The sequence below is a fragment of the Cydia pomonella genome, chromosome 18 (assembly GCF_033807575.1).
Source record: "Cydia pomonella isolate Wapato2018A chromosome 18, ilCydPomo1, whole genome shotgun sequence".
Taxonomy (NCBI): domain Eukaryota; kingdom Metazoa; phylum Arthropoda; class Insecta; order Lepidoptera; family Tortricidae; genus Cydia; species Cydia pomonella.
The window spans coordinates 16,864,998-16,880,011 of NC_084720.1; the positions used below are offsets into that span (position 1 = coordinate 16,864,998).

At 39.0% G+C, this 15,014-nt stretch overlaps 1 protein-coding gene and 2 non-coding genes across 6 annotated transcripts in view; 2 read left to right on the forward strand and 1 right to left on the reverse strand.

Annotated features, from left to right (window-relative positions):
- LOC133527434 (peroxisomal leader peptide-processing protease-like) overlaps positions 1-15,014 on the forward strand; it is a 38,702-nt gene that overhangs the window by 7,215 nt on the left and 16,473 nt on the right. For 2 of the 4 annotated variants that reach the window (XM_061864445.1, XM_061864446.1), the window contains exons 2-4: positions 10,140-10,288; positions 12,086-12,279; positions 13,909-14,072. In XM_061864445.1, coding sequence (XP_061720429.1) covers positions 10,140-10,288; positions 12,086-12,279; positions 13,909-14,072 — 507 coding nt within the window. The other 2 variants (XM_061864447.1, XM_061864448.1) reach the window with 2 other exon arrangements.
- On the forward strand, positions 5,439-5,527 carry Trnay-gua (transfer RNA tyrosine (anticodon GUA)). Its single transcript is given in 2 exon segments — positions 5,439-5,475; positions 5,492-5,527. It is a non-coding gene; the product is annotated as a tRNA-Tyr (tRNA).
- Trnav-cac (transfer RNA valine (anticodon CAC)) lies at positions 5,989-6,061 on the reverse strand. The gene has a single exon. It is a non-coding gene; the product is annotated as a tRNA-Val (tRNA).

A 15,014-nucleotide genomic window follows, 5' to 3' on the forward strand; every position in this document is an offset into this window, starting at 1 on the left:
ATATTTACTGCATACCTGCACACAATATGACTTGCTTCTGCCGATTGGAAAGTAAAATTGGCATTGTTATTTTAACAATAGATACAGATAGCTCATTCCTTATTCTTGCATTAAAAAAATGTGATTGCATCTCAGGTCGTATTATTAAAAAAAAAATGACGCTCATTTCTGACTTTGTTTTGCTTAAATGCCATGAGTCCTATATAGACATTTGATCCTCAGGGAAATCAAGATCGTTTGACATTATTTACAAAAAACTGTCAAGTAGCCAATTATTAAGTATCTTATTGTCTCTGGGGCGTCAAAGTATCTTCTGGGTCATAGTAGTCAAATGTACAGTATCTATTGAGACTGACTGTACCTAACTTCCTCCCATTAACATTGCGATACAGACTAAATTCCTGCTAATCGTGTTTCAAAAAACAAGGTGTGTGGTAACAGTGTTCAAACGTCAGGGCGCGGCGGTCATACCACCCGTCTCCGCCAATCACGGCGGGGGACTTGCTCCAGCGTTTTACGATTCACTTTCCTCAAGCTTTTACGTGCATACGTGCGCTGTCGAAATGCTTGCACTATCGTATGTGATTTGAATTTTGATACGATGTCTCACAAAAAAACAACTGTCACTGAAACCACGTATGTGAACTGGATTATTCATTTTAAGATTTTTAAGCATTTGGTTAAGAGTATGGTGCAATTTTTTTTTTGTAATTTTTGAATTATTTTTTTACATACCTTTAACGTTACAAAATGGTACATAAAAAAAAATGCAATGCATGTTTCTATTCATTCTTAAAGACTAAACTAGAAATTCTGAATTATTAATAAATAACCTAACCCATTTTGCGCTATACTTAGATTAGTTAAGCACATAGAAAAAAATGCGCTATAACTTTGTCAAAGCTAGTAGAGATTATGCGTACTGAAACGATACCGAGATGCAAGATTGATTATAAGTAAATATTCATTACCTACTTAAGTAAAGTTATTGTTAATCGATGATATGATGTGTTGCATACACAAACATTGTTTTTGTTACAACTGCAATGACATTTGCTCCCTAAAACTGGTTAGAGAGATAATATTTCAACTAATAACTTGACTGAACCGATTAAAATTAATATTTGAAACAAGGAACATATGAACTGCTTTAAACTGGTATTTTACTAGAATCTTATCTAATGCGCCTTGTTATCTTCGGGAACTATACTGCACTCTGGCGCAACGGTCACTTAGTTAAAATACTAAATCAAGTTGAAAAAGTTGAGTCAGTGATAGACACTCTCGCAGGTGTAGTGCTTGTGCTTGGCGACCTAAACTTGAACCCGGTGTATACGTCCCAGAGTGTCCTTAGTTATTATTGTTATCTCTTATCTGTCTGCGGTTTGAATGAGATGAACGAAGTGACGAATGTACATGGAAGTAAGCTAGATGTCGTGTTGGTGCCGGAGCGCATCACTGGTGCTACGGTCTCAAAGATGGCGGGTGAGGGGTTGGTCCCTAGATCTGATACGTACCATCCTCCATTGGAGATTTCTGTGCCCAGGAGCTGTGCGCATCGACCAACTGCGGAGCGGCTAGATCCTAGCAATGTGGATATGCGTCGGGACTGGAACTTTACTAAGAGTAATTTTGAGCTAATGTATAAATTAGTGTCCGAAATAAGTTGGCAGAAAGTTCTCAGTGCTGGCGATGTCGACATCGCTGTGGACATGTTTTACGACATATTATATGATATCTTTGACCTCTGTGTACCTAAACGGAAACGGCCGCCCGGTTCGAGTAGACGATATCCTGTGTGGTTCACGGCTGACCTGATTAGTAAAATCAAACAAAAAAGTTATCTGCACCGGGAATGGAAGGCTACGCGGGATAAAGACGTCTACAAAAAGTTTGCAACACTGAGGTCAAAAGTAAAAGAGCTGCTAGCGACTGCCTATGATAGCTACATTGGGTATATCCAAAGTACTCTTAAAGTCAATCCTCGCGCTTTCTGGCAGCACGTAGGCAGTCTTAAGACAAATGGCGGTTTTGTTTCCCGAGTAAAGTGTAAGGGTGAAGAATTTATTGGTAAGGAGGTGGCGAGCGCGTTTGCTAACTATTTCGCAGGCGTTTTTCTACCTGACATTCCGCTTCTCGATCCGAACCTGTTAGAAAATGCCGATCGGAAGCCTAACGCTAACTGCATTGATATCAAATCAATAACTTTACAGGAGGTCGAAGCCGGGATAAAATGCTTAAAGGCCAATAGCTCCGTTGGACCTGATAACTTGCCGGCGTATATTGTAAAGGGTTGTGCGGAGTTTTTGAAGATTCCGATACAATATATTTTTAACCTGGCGCTCTCTTCTGGGTCATATCCTCGAAGTTGGAAGGTGTCTAGAGTGAGGCCGATCCCGAAGGCGGGTGACACTTCCGTCGTTGAGAATTACAGACCCATAGCCGTTCTTCCCACCCTTGGCAAGCTGTTTGAGTCCATACTTCACCGGATTCTATCTTCCCAGGTTCGGCCCTTTTTGTGTGACGCGCAGCATGGCTTTCGGCCAAGTCGTTCGGTCAACACGAATCTGTTGATACTGACTGAAAACCTTGCTCAGCATCTTGACAAAGGTGTTCAGGTCGATGTCATTTATTTCGATTTCTCGAAGGCTTTCGATCGCGTGGATAACGATGTGCTGCTTAGGAAACTTGATGAAATTGGTTTCTCTCCCAAGCTACTAGCCTTTTTTGCCAACTATCTGCGCGATCGGCAGCAATTCGTCCGACATGGCTGTTTTGTCTCGACTCCTTACCACACCCGGTCCGGCGTGAGTCAGGGCTCCATCTTGGGACCCTTGTTTTTCGGCATCATGATTAACGATCTCAAATCAGTTCTTCGGGCGGCTCAATGTCTCTTGTATGCTGATGATCTGAAGCTGGTATACAGGATTGAGCAAAGAACTGATTGCGAGACGTTACAGGAGGACATCGACCTGGTGTTTCGGTGGAGTATGCACAATAAACTTCATTTCAACCCAGTCAAGTGTTGTGTGTGTACATTTAGCCGCTCTCGTTCCGCTATATATGGGCATTATATACTGGGGTCAGAGCCAATAAATCGTGTCTTTTCCGTCAAGGATCTGGGCGTAGTGTTCGATGCACGGCTAACTTTTCACGAGCATATTTTTTCTCTCGCGAAGAGCTCCTTTCAAAGGCTGGGTTTTGTAATCCGAAATCTTCGCGATTTTCATGACCCGGTGGCTATAAAAATGGTGTACAATGGTCTAGTAAGGAGTAAGCTGGAGACTTCGTCGATCATTTGGAACCCCTACGAGTCGACGTATGCTTTACTGCTTGAGAAGGTCCAGAAAGCGTTTTTAAGGTTCCTTTATAAAAAAATATTCGGATTCTATCCGTACCTGTACCCGACAAAGTATCTTCTCGGCTCCCTCGGGTACAATTCCTTGGAGGTCAGGCGGAATTACCAACTCCTTGTCATGGCATGCCGAGCCTTGCGTGGGGAGTCAGACTGTCCCGAAGTTGTTTCTGGTCTCGTGCGCCTGTTTGTTCCGGACGTCCCGAGAATGGCCCTCAGACCACGACAACGCGACCTGTTGGCCGTGCCGCCGGCGCGCACCGTATCGCGCAGGAACTCGCCGCTGCCCCGCGCCCTCTCACTGCTCAATGCGCTCCTGGCATCGACGCCTGAATGCGATCTATTTGCTTGGCGATGGGCGGCAGTGTATAGTGAATGCTTGAGATTCTGTGAGGCGATGGATGCTAGGTGCTCAACTGTCCCAATTTAATTTGTTAATGTGCCATTATTGTTTTTATAATTGTTAATACTTATAAATATTAGTTAGTTTAAGTTTCGTGACGCATTGGTTCAACTGTAATGTCATGTAAACATTTTTATCAATAAAATATCAAATATCAAAAATATCAAGTACCTATTAGTAGTACATATAACCTATAAAAGAACACGATTTTTTGTGAGAAGTTTCGACAATGTTGGAATGAGTTCACATACAAGAGTAACAAAAATAGTGGAGATTCGTTTAAAGTTATATTCCAGTGTTGGCAGAAACGTTAATGCATTTAACTAATAACCATTACAAATTGAACCTTAACCTGTAACCGTCAGTTACTGTTTACGGTTCAATTTGTAATGGTTAATGGTCAATTGCAATTAACATTCGGCCAACACTGGCATATTCGGTATTTTCTTCTACTTTTTCGTAACAAGAACACGATACCGAATATACTATTTTTGTTTATGGAGGACCTATTTTAAAGCATTTGTTTAAAGTGCCGTAAAATTGTACAACGCGCGTTAGGTAGCTATAATATTATATAGGTAGGTATTTATGTTTTTTTAATACAAAGTTATGAATTTAATATTAGTATTAGAATTAGTAGAATTGTATATTAGTTAAACATGTTAGTGGCGATATATTATGCTATATTAACTTTGTAGAAACGTATTTAATTGCCAAAATGGTTAAACTAAAAGAATTGTATTTTTCAACGTTTTCCAAACATTGTATCCATGTGTTTTAGAGTACCTAATTATGTAAATAAAATGACTAGGTATATACCCCCAAAGCTTCGTTGGTGTACCTACAAGCATAAAAATAAAAATTAAATATGTAAAATTGGTAAATATGACGGAGTTTTCAATAAAACATACGACGTAATTATTTTTTTCGTTTTTAGAAATTAAAAATGCTATGCGTTATGTTGAATTAAATTCCAATGTAGACATATAATTACTATTATAATAAACGTTCTAAAAATAAAACGTAATCGGCTATTTTCGACCGGACAATTAACATTGTTCGGTGATCTCAATTTATCATTAATGTCATTGCCAGTATGGTTAGTCACTATCTCAAAGGTGTTTCGGGTAAATTTGGGTCAAACTGAGTCAATAATTCTGGCGAACAACCTGGTTACAATAACACTCTGATAAGATAAAGGAAACATTAAAACAATGCTAAATATTGCATATTCAAGTATTTATTAGATATTATCAGTTAAGTATTCCTTTACTCTTGTAAGGCACACCATATAAAATGATCCTATTTTTATTTTCAACCTTGTTGTATAGCAAATAGGGATGAATTTCGTTTGTTTGAGAAAACAATGAAATAAAAAAATGCTAATTATTTGGTATATGAAAGGCTCTAATTAGATTGAAACGGAGTGTACATTTTAATACACATTGGGTCTCACGAGGCTACGTAACACTGTTAAAATTTTATGATTACTTAAAAAAATGTAACGAAAATAATGTTGAAAAGTATTCTTAATTTGCATCACACAAAAAATCTAAACAACTTGTCCGTTATTATTCATTAAAACACTTGTCATCCTACAATTTGAACTCCAAAATGTCAGGAGACATGCCCATTTATCATTTGCAGATAGTTCACAGTAATTTCGAACATGTCCGTAAGCCTTCGATAGCTCAGTTGGTAGAGCGGTGGACTGTAGTAGGCAATTTGAAGTCATCCATAGGTCGCTGGTTCAAATCCGGCTCGAAGGAAACTTTTTGTATTTTTTTATACTTGCATTCATTCTTAGATTTTTATGGCATTTATTTATTTTAAAATTATTGTTTATTTTTGTTATGTAAAACTAACTTTTGTATAATTAATAAATTAATTTCTTGCTTTAATTAACTTTTGTATGTAATATTTATATAATAAAAAAATATATTTTGCACATTTTGAATTATTATTTAACTCAATATTTTAATTAATGTAATCTATTTGGTTTAGTACTAAAGTGTCTTGAGCCATATACCACGTGTATAAAAACGTGACCGGATGATTACATATTGAGGCACTCAGCAGAAGCTAAATCTAAGGAACTCGGTATTTCCTTATCGTATTTCTAAGCCCCGTGGCATGGATAGCTAAAGTATTTCCTGTGCTATGAAATACAATGTAAAAAAAAAAGAACATCCCGAAAAAATTAAAATGGTGAAATTTTTTAAAAATAAACTGTTTCCGCCCGGGATCGAACCGGGGGCCTTGTGCGTGTGAAGCACACGTGATAACCGCTACACTACGGAAACTTAGGAGTTAAAGGCGAAATTTTGTATCACATGACATTAAACTGCATTATAAAATTCCACTTACCTTTACCACATCCACCGGCGCCAAAAACCGAAACAGCAAGCGAAATCCACGAAAAAAAAAACACGAACCGCGAGCGCCCTCTACAACGGCGCTTGGAAGGCGTTCGGCCCAACACGACGCACTTCTCTTTTATACCCTAACAAATTGTATGGCGCGGTGACCACCCGCTGAATGCGTTCATTACATTCGTATTATGGGAGTGTTTTATGTTCCGCAAATTCGTAATAGAGATCGCACCCTGTCTGTCATTTTTATACCCCGTATTACAAACACTGGCCTACGACTTTTATTTCACTATACGCTGTATCCATCGACGCTTGAGGCTGAAACATATCAATGCAACTTTTAGTAAAAGCAGCAATGGATCCGTGTTTTCAGATTTAGTAGATTATGTTATGTGTCTTGGTGCAGTCTCAAGGAGACGCCCTACGTCAGTAGACTGATTATTCCATGTTAGTCAAAGAAATGTGTAGCAAAATTACTTTTCATCATGTTTTATTATCAATCTCATACGTTTTGATGTAGCAAATTGCTTGAATATTTTTATAGCTGTCTATCATAAATATTTTTAACCTTCAATGCAAGGGCGGAGAAATGTTTCGATAATACGTATGTATGTACCTATATTATTATATGCGGCTTGTTATACAATAAATGTTATATATACCTCAATTTCAAGCCAGGCCTGACATAACTCCATACTAAAAACTAGGCTCCAATGTCAAAGAATAGATAGCTATCAGAAACCGAAGAGATTTAACTTTTATTTCGCTGTTGTACAGTAAAAAATATGTCCCGGAGCTATGGGCAATATCCTTGAGTAAGATGTGTGCCCCCAAAATTTTTTAACTGTATCACCATAATAAAAGTAAAAAAAATGTAATAACGAACATATAATCAGAAAAGGAAGGATAAAATAGACCCCACATTTTATTTCAGTCAGATGACACGATCATTATTATCATTAACAACATCAATGACGAACAAACAAGTTTATTTACAATTTTCCTTATCGAGAGCGCCACCGTCTACGTACAACCATACTTTCAGTATACAGCCCTGTTAGTTCCAATTTAATCCGTCCGTAAATATAACGTGGTAATTAATTAATTCTCTATTTCCCTTATCGAGGGCGCCACCGTCTACGTCTAAACATGGTGTCCGTACGCAGTGCCGTAAGTTCCAACTTTGTCCACCCGTAAAGGTAACTTGGTAGTTTGTGTGTTCAGTCATTTATGGGCAATTTTCAATTTTTACTGGAATGACGGATATAATGGCGTCCTCCAGGTAAAGGGGGAGTTGGTGAATACTGTAAAACGCAACTACCTATAGTCCAAAACTGACTCGTATATCTTAAACTTGCCTGGGCCACACTAACGGGAATCGTCGTTGATTATCGCGATAATCCCAGCGTGGCCGTATGAATATGAAGTATATGAACCTCCATTATTGCGATAATCAACGGCGTTTCCCGATAGTGTAGCCCCAGCATTAGGGATTTTTTAAATGTTTTTCCTTAGGCATTAATCTCTCGTGTTGATTGATAAGAATCCTGACCAAATTTTTAGTCATCATTTAGCATTTTTTTAGAACGTGCTCTTTCTGCTTTATATGGACATACTTAACAGCACAGCCTGGGTTTGAACACTTTGCACTCACGATTTTTGACCACCTCACACAAAGGTTAAAGATTATTTTGAACAAGCTACAAGCATTATACTTTAGGGTTCGTAGCATTTTTAGTCCCTACATAAGCCAGCTTAACCTTAACCTATTTATAGTGTCCATTTGCTAACATTCCGCATTTTATTGTCTAATGCCGCTATCGGTGCGTGAGTGGGTTTCTTACGACATTATAGTGATTAATTTTAGTGCTTCAACGTTCTAGGGCTAATTACGGTCTTCGTGAGTTTTATATCAGGCAACATCCACTCGACGAACTAAGACTGACTACAGCTCAATGACCATACGTGTCTTGTTAGTGTTACTACGTACGTGTTCTGTATATTTAAGTATTTATGTATATATTACAATATATCGTTGTCTGAGTACCCACAACACAAGCCTTCTTGAGCTTACTGTGGGACTTAGTGTAAAGCCTGAGTGGACGCTCGAAGCGGAGCGTTCGGCGGGGCGTGCAGCGTGGCGTCGGGCTCAAAAGTTATGTGAGCAGCGTGCACTGAGACATATGGGAGCGTGCACGACTGTCACGCAACCTAGTGTCCGCAAGTCTAGGGGAAAACGTCAATTCACTACATCTTATAAAACTACTCCAAAACTAAAAACTACTGAACGGATTTTCATACGACTTTCATCTATCAATAGAGTGATTCTTGAGGAAGGCTTAAGTATATAACTTGTTAAGGTTTTGTGTAAATTGTTTGAAATATAACGATGTTGTCGGAAAAAATCACGCTGGCTAGGAGCTTTAATCGTAAACGCTGCCTAATCCGTTTGAGCTATAACAACACAATGTATGGTGGGGTTGTTTCTCATTCATAGGTCTACAAAAAAGTCCGCGATGTTAAATGTCTATCTTTTAAGGATAACTTACTATATCCATTCTTAACTTCTAGAAAAAGATCACGTAATATGTGGCATTTGCAAAGCTATTTACATGGATACATTATTAACAATTATCAAAATAAATATTTTAAGCATTTTTTTAGTTAGTTATATTAAGCATTTCATAAAGATTACAATGATCCCTTACACTATACAATTTAAATGAATATTTCAGGAGTAATCGTAAGTCAAAGTTTCATTTCGAGCCATATAATTGTACGAAATGTTAAAGACGCTATCCGCAGTTAGTTCAATTTTTTACCACCTTATGCGCTGGGATCGCTTTACTTACCCCCACCATGCACTTCGCACGGTCCCAATACGTTTACATTTGTTTAACATGCACGCCGCCCCGCCCCGCTGCACGCTCAACTAGAGCGTCCACTCAGGACTTACACTTATAAGAACCCGATTCGGATTGAATAATTTGTTATGGTAGGATACGACCTTAACAATTGCTACCGCTGATTGGTGCATCCGAAATGAAGTGTGTCATGCGCGCCGATCACCAAAACGATCGTCAAGGTCGTGTCAAAACCAGACCGAAGTCATCAAAGATTAGAATCGATCTTCCGAATATGCACTAAATTTCAGGACTGTTCATGAGATTTTGACTTTGTCCTAGTTCGGATCCTGTAGCCACTTTAAAAGGAAGGTCACAATGGCATCAAAAAAGCTCAATGTAATCAAAATAACAATGAGATAAGGTGCTATTAATATTTTATCTCCCTTTTATTCAAAAAACTTAGCAGAACTCTGTTTAAGTTCGTCCCTTTCTAATGCCGAGGTCACACTGACGCGAAACGCCATCAATGGACATAATGGACGTTTTTCATAGAGTCAAAAACCAAGATAAGTTGGCAGCGATTTTGGCAGCCAGTGCAAGTGTTATTTTAAACGTTAAACTTCTATGAAATGACGTAACACTTGCACAGGCTGGGCTATCAAAGTCGCTGCTAACTTATCTTTGTCTGACTCTACAGCCACACTGAGATTATCGCGATAATCAACGGCGTTTCCCGTTAGTGTGGCCCCGGCATACCAAAAATATATTATTTCAAAATAACGGATGAGGCCAAATGAACCTCTTGAGGCTCTCAGACTTGACAGGCGTTTATAAATAACGCTGTCTATCTTTTACCGGAGACTTTCTGAGTTTCTGCTAAGAATACCTAACTAAAAACCATGTTTATCAATATCGAAATTAATTGAAAATCAGGGTTGGCAAAAGTACTTATCTACCGTAGTGAACCCTAACTTCCCAGAAGTAAAGTATCAAAATAATAATTTTATGAAGAAATATATCTATAATGTATCCATTAAATTCATGAAGAAACATTAAATAGGCGGCGCCACAATACACTGAAATGTCATTGACACTACCTTCACTTTGTCACTGTAAAGTCTGCGCCAAGCTAGCTTGTATTTATATACAAACTTTCTTTACAGCAACCATGTCCGTGGAAGGCGTAATGGTGTCCTACAACTACTCCGAAGACGGTGAGCACTCGAACATCATCACCGTCTCCGCGTCAGGGATGAAGTTCTCCAAGCGCTGGGTCCTCACTCACGGCTCCCTCCTGTCGCCCCTCAAACAGGTTACCTTTTCATTTATCCTTCTATATCGTTTCACTCTTGACAGAGTGAGAAGGCGTAATGGTGTCCTATAACTACTCCGAGGACGGCGAGCACTCGAACATCATCACCGTCTCCGCGTCAGAGATGAAGTTCTCCAAGCGCTGGGTCCTCACCCACGGCTCCCTCCTGGCGCCCCTCAAACAGGTTACGTTTTCATTTATCCTTCTATATCGTTTCACTCTTGACAGAGTGAGAAGGCGTAATGGTGTCCTATAACTACTCCGAGGACGGCGAGCACTCGAACATCATCACCGTCTCCGCGTCAAGGATGAAGTTCTCCAAGCGCTGGGTCCTCACCCACGGCTCAATTCGCAATGTCGCCCCTCAAACAGGTTACATTTAATTATATTTACACTAGGCAGGAACTACATTAATAGATACCGGATAGTACTGTAACTTTTTTTGCTATTCATATTTTTTCACCCTTACCTTATCACCCGGCAAGACGTTGATCATAGGATATTAGAAGGAACGATCAAAAGAGCATCAAGTTTGTATCTCACTTATATTCCTCCGTGGGGAAGTTGTAAAGAACACTTCAAAAGTCTAAAAATACTTACTGTAGGTACCTAGTCTTCACTTGTCGTTACATACTAGTTCTATTAACGGATGTTATCAAGCATCGCAATCGTTATGAAACGGAATCCGAAATGGTGTTACGGAAAGCCTCTAGGACTAAGAACTTGACCCCAGTAGTAGCTCCGCGACTGGAGGTTGTAGAGCACAGCGCCAGAGTTCAAGCGGTCAGATTGTTTAACAAGATGCCTATAGATTTTATAGTATTTTATGCAACAGTTGTATAAGAAGGGTCAAAAAAGGCGAGTGGCGTGAGTTAGAAAAAACTGTCCAAAAATTTAATTTAGCAAGTAGCAAGTACCAGGGCCTCATGAGTTACGAGGTGTCGCTGACCGGCCGGCCGCGGCCCGGGGCGGGCTGGGCGCGTAACAAGGTATGCTCGCGCGTCTTGGCTGTATACTTTTGCTTTGTTTACCTAAATTAAGATTTATTTTTGTTGACTCGTAGGAAAAATATTGTATGCAACGTTGTATAAGTAGGTCAAAAAATGCTCGTGGCGTATTCCTTTACAATGTTCGCTTACGCCTTCGGCTCCGGCTCACATTGTAACTCACGCCACTCGCCTTTTTTGACCCTTCTTATACAACTGTTGCATAAAATACTATAAAATGCTCCGCAACATTTTGAGATAAGTTAAAATTATATTTGTTAGAAACATGCTGTTATGAAATTAGTGATTTTTAATGTATACATATTATTGATTGTCCTGACATTATAATACTTATTATTTTATTATTATTTTCAATTGATTTATGAATTTGCTTTGGCTGATTGTTGAAATGTTTTAATGTCATAATATAATTTATTATTTGAGTTATCATTTATGTTTTTCATGCCTTTTTGTTTTTTCTTATTGGTATTATATAGGTGTACTCACTAGGTTAATATTAATTGTATATATGTATAATGAATATTCAAACACGATGTAAATTGTTCTTGAATAAATAAACTGAAACAATACTACAAGTTACCAAATTGACATGTTGCTTTTTGTAACTTTGGCATTTAGTCAAATGGTGATTATAATTAGTGATTATATGCTCTTTGATGATGTCATGTATACTGTCATCAAAACCAGATGCAACATGCCTATATTTTCTCAAACATTAAATCTGGTCCGACAATATTGTGGGTTTATTTATTCCCAGAAAACTGATCACTATTTATCAATTCTCTTACAGGCACAAGCCATCAACCACGCGAGAGGCAACCCTATATTGAAAGAGGAGTTCTACGACAACCTGCCGGAGATATACGTGACGTGCGAGAGAGAGACAAAAGAGGGGAACGTGTATGACGACGTGGAGAGGCTTAGTAGGGAGAGAGATGATGGGTTGGAGCATAGTAGTTACCAGATCAGAGTGCTTACTGGGAGGTGAGTTATACAACCTAAAGCGGACCTTATGTCTATGCGATAAGGATTACGTCTGTAAAGCAGAGACGCTTTCTATATAGATTTTCGTTCATTGACCCGCCGGTTACTATCTCTATTGCACGCGCATGATTATATTGATGTCACTGTGCGAACTTCACAGCAATATATATTCTTCCTAGCGTTTTTCCCGGCTTATTACCTCGGTTCATGGGAGCCTAAGGTCCACTTTCCAACTAATTCCGAGAATCGGCGTAGGCTCTAATTTTTTACGAAAGCAACTACCATCTGCCCTTTCAACCCAGAGGGGAAACGGGATTAGTCCGGTTTCCTCACGATGTTTTCCTTCATCGAAAAGCGACTGGTAAATATCAAATGATATACCGTACATAAGTTCCGAAAAACTCATTGGTACGAGCCGGGGGTTGAACCCGCGACCTTTGGATTGAATTTCAGTAAATTTATAAACTAACTTTAAACCACGTATCCTTAGATTATGCTGTCGTATCAAAAATACACGCTGCATAAAGCTTCCACGAAGCCTAATCTACATAACTACCATGAGTCTAGTGACGTATTTACTACTTAGTTACATTACGACTATTTTCCGACACGAATTTGTATATCCGGAACAGCTCAGGCGATCCCGGTAACTCCAGCCTGGCAATAAATTAATGTATGTGGCAGACACAGAACACTCATTTCCTGAAAGGAAATCAAATTTAGGTATACTGCGATCTGATGTTTCATCATCATATCGTAGAACGTAGGTAACATTTGATTTAGTTCTACGTTTGACACGCGCCCAATACGCCCATCGCAAGCCCCAACTCGAGATGAATTAAGAAAGTTAATTTATCTAATCGGTCCGAGGGGCCAATGGCTATTAATGGCAATAATTGTTATGATACTCGTATCGATTTAACCTAAAGACATTTTGAGGTGATTGTTACTAGAGAAACAACCTAGTTTTCCACAGACAATATTATTATACTTACCAGTTTGAATACTTAATAAATGAATGAAGAGTATAATAAGTCCTCTATTTCTCAAAAAGCTAAGCGAGTAAGCAGATAACATTGACATGATCCCGAAAGACCTACATAACCTACATTTATAAAATTCATCTCTCTTTTAGAGTTTAGACTCTTCGTCAACGTAATCATTCTTAAGAACTTTTCTAACATGGTTAATAACTGTTTTTATTATACTACATCGGTGGAAATGGTGGCTGATGGTAAGCAGTCTCCGTAGCCTATGTACCCCTGCAACTCCAGAGGAGTTACATGCGCGTTACCGACCCTAAAAACCCTCCCTCCCCTCGTCGAGCTCTGGAAACCTTACTCACCGGCAGAAACACAACACTATGAGTAGGGTCTAGTGTTATTTGGCTGCGGTTTTCTGTAAGGTTTTCAATAAGCTGTTACCTATAATTGGACAAACATCTACCCTTAATGTTATGTAAGCTACAGATTATTTTTTCTCTGATGTATTGTCTGTTGGTGATCCTAAATAAATTAAAAAAAAAAAAGGTGGAGGTACTGCCCCAGCTGGACTGTCCGCCAAAATCATCTCCTGTTCACTGTTTTTACTTGCCTCACACAATTCTTTCATATATTACACATATTTTAGGATAGTCCACGTCTGGCAATGCCCGATCCTGAGCCGCTGCGTTGACGACATCCTCTACAGTTGGACCATCGGGCACCGCGACGGTGATATCGAAAAGCAAACGCAACTGGGCAAGGCCCTGCTTTCAGTGTTTGTGCTGGTGGACCTGGAGAGTGACGATCGAGGTAAGTCACTCTTTCATGTATGATAATGCAGTCCTCAGCTGCTGCGTTGACGACATCGTCTAAATTTATACCATCCGCTGGCCGATGGTCCAACGCACGGTGACGTAGAAAAGCAAACGCAGATGGTAAAGGTCCTGCTTTCAGTGTCTCCCCCCTCTAACTGAAAGAAACCGTTTCATCCCTTGGTTAACAATTTACTATACTTTAAGCTCCAGTTTAGCTTACCCTACACTGAGCGTGGCCCGACATGCTCTTGGCCGGTTATTTTATTGTAACCTGAATGTAGATAATAATAAAATACTTTTCTCCAATATACTCGGAAATGTTCACCTTATTGTAGCAAAAATAGTATGGGAAATTCTTCGTTATGGTCAAACACAAATTTAAAAAAATCAAACCATTATTGTCGTGTTGAGGTCGTGTTTTAGCGGACGGAAAAGTTATTACTGTATTGTTTTTTACTTTTTTTAAACATGTATCCACTAAGAAAAACGCATACAGCCAATTAATATAGCTGCGGGCCGCGTCTACACGACCCGGTCAGCATCATTTCAAGCTATAGGATTGAGTCGTGTAAGACCGACGTGTATGATCGTGTGAATACTGCTCAATAAAATCAAATACTATATTATTATTATTATTATAACGAGCCCATTGTGTCCCACTGCTGGGCAAAGGCCTCCCCCCTCTTCTTCCACTCATCTCGGTTTTGAGCTACGACCGACCAGTCCCTCAAAAAGGAGTCTAAGTTATCCCGCCAAATACTATATAAGTTTTATATTTTTTTAAGGATCTCATGCGTGCAAATACAGCTTATATTGAACAATTATATTGAATGGTACTGAATGGCAGAATAGTTGTGCCTTTAACTTTTAAAAAATAATTAGAGCGAAATTGATTTTGACGTTTTTGATGTGAAGGTTCGATTTGAGTGATGGTTCA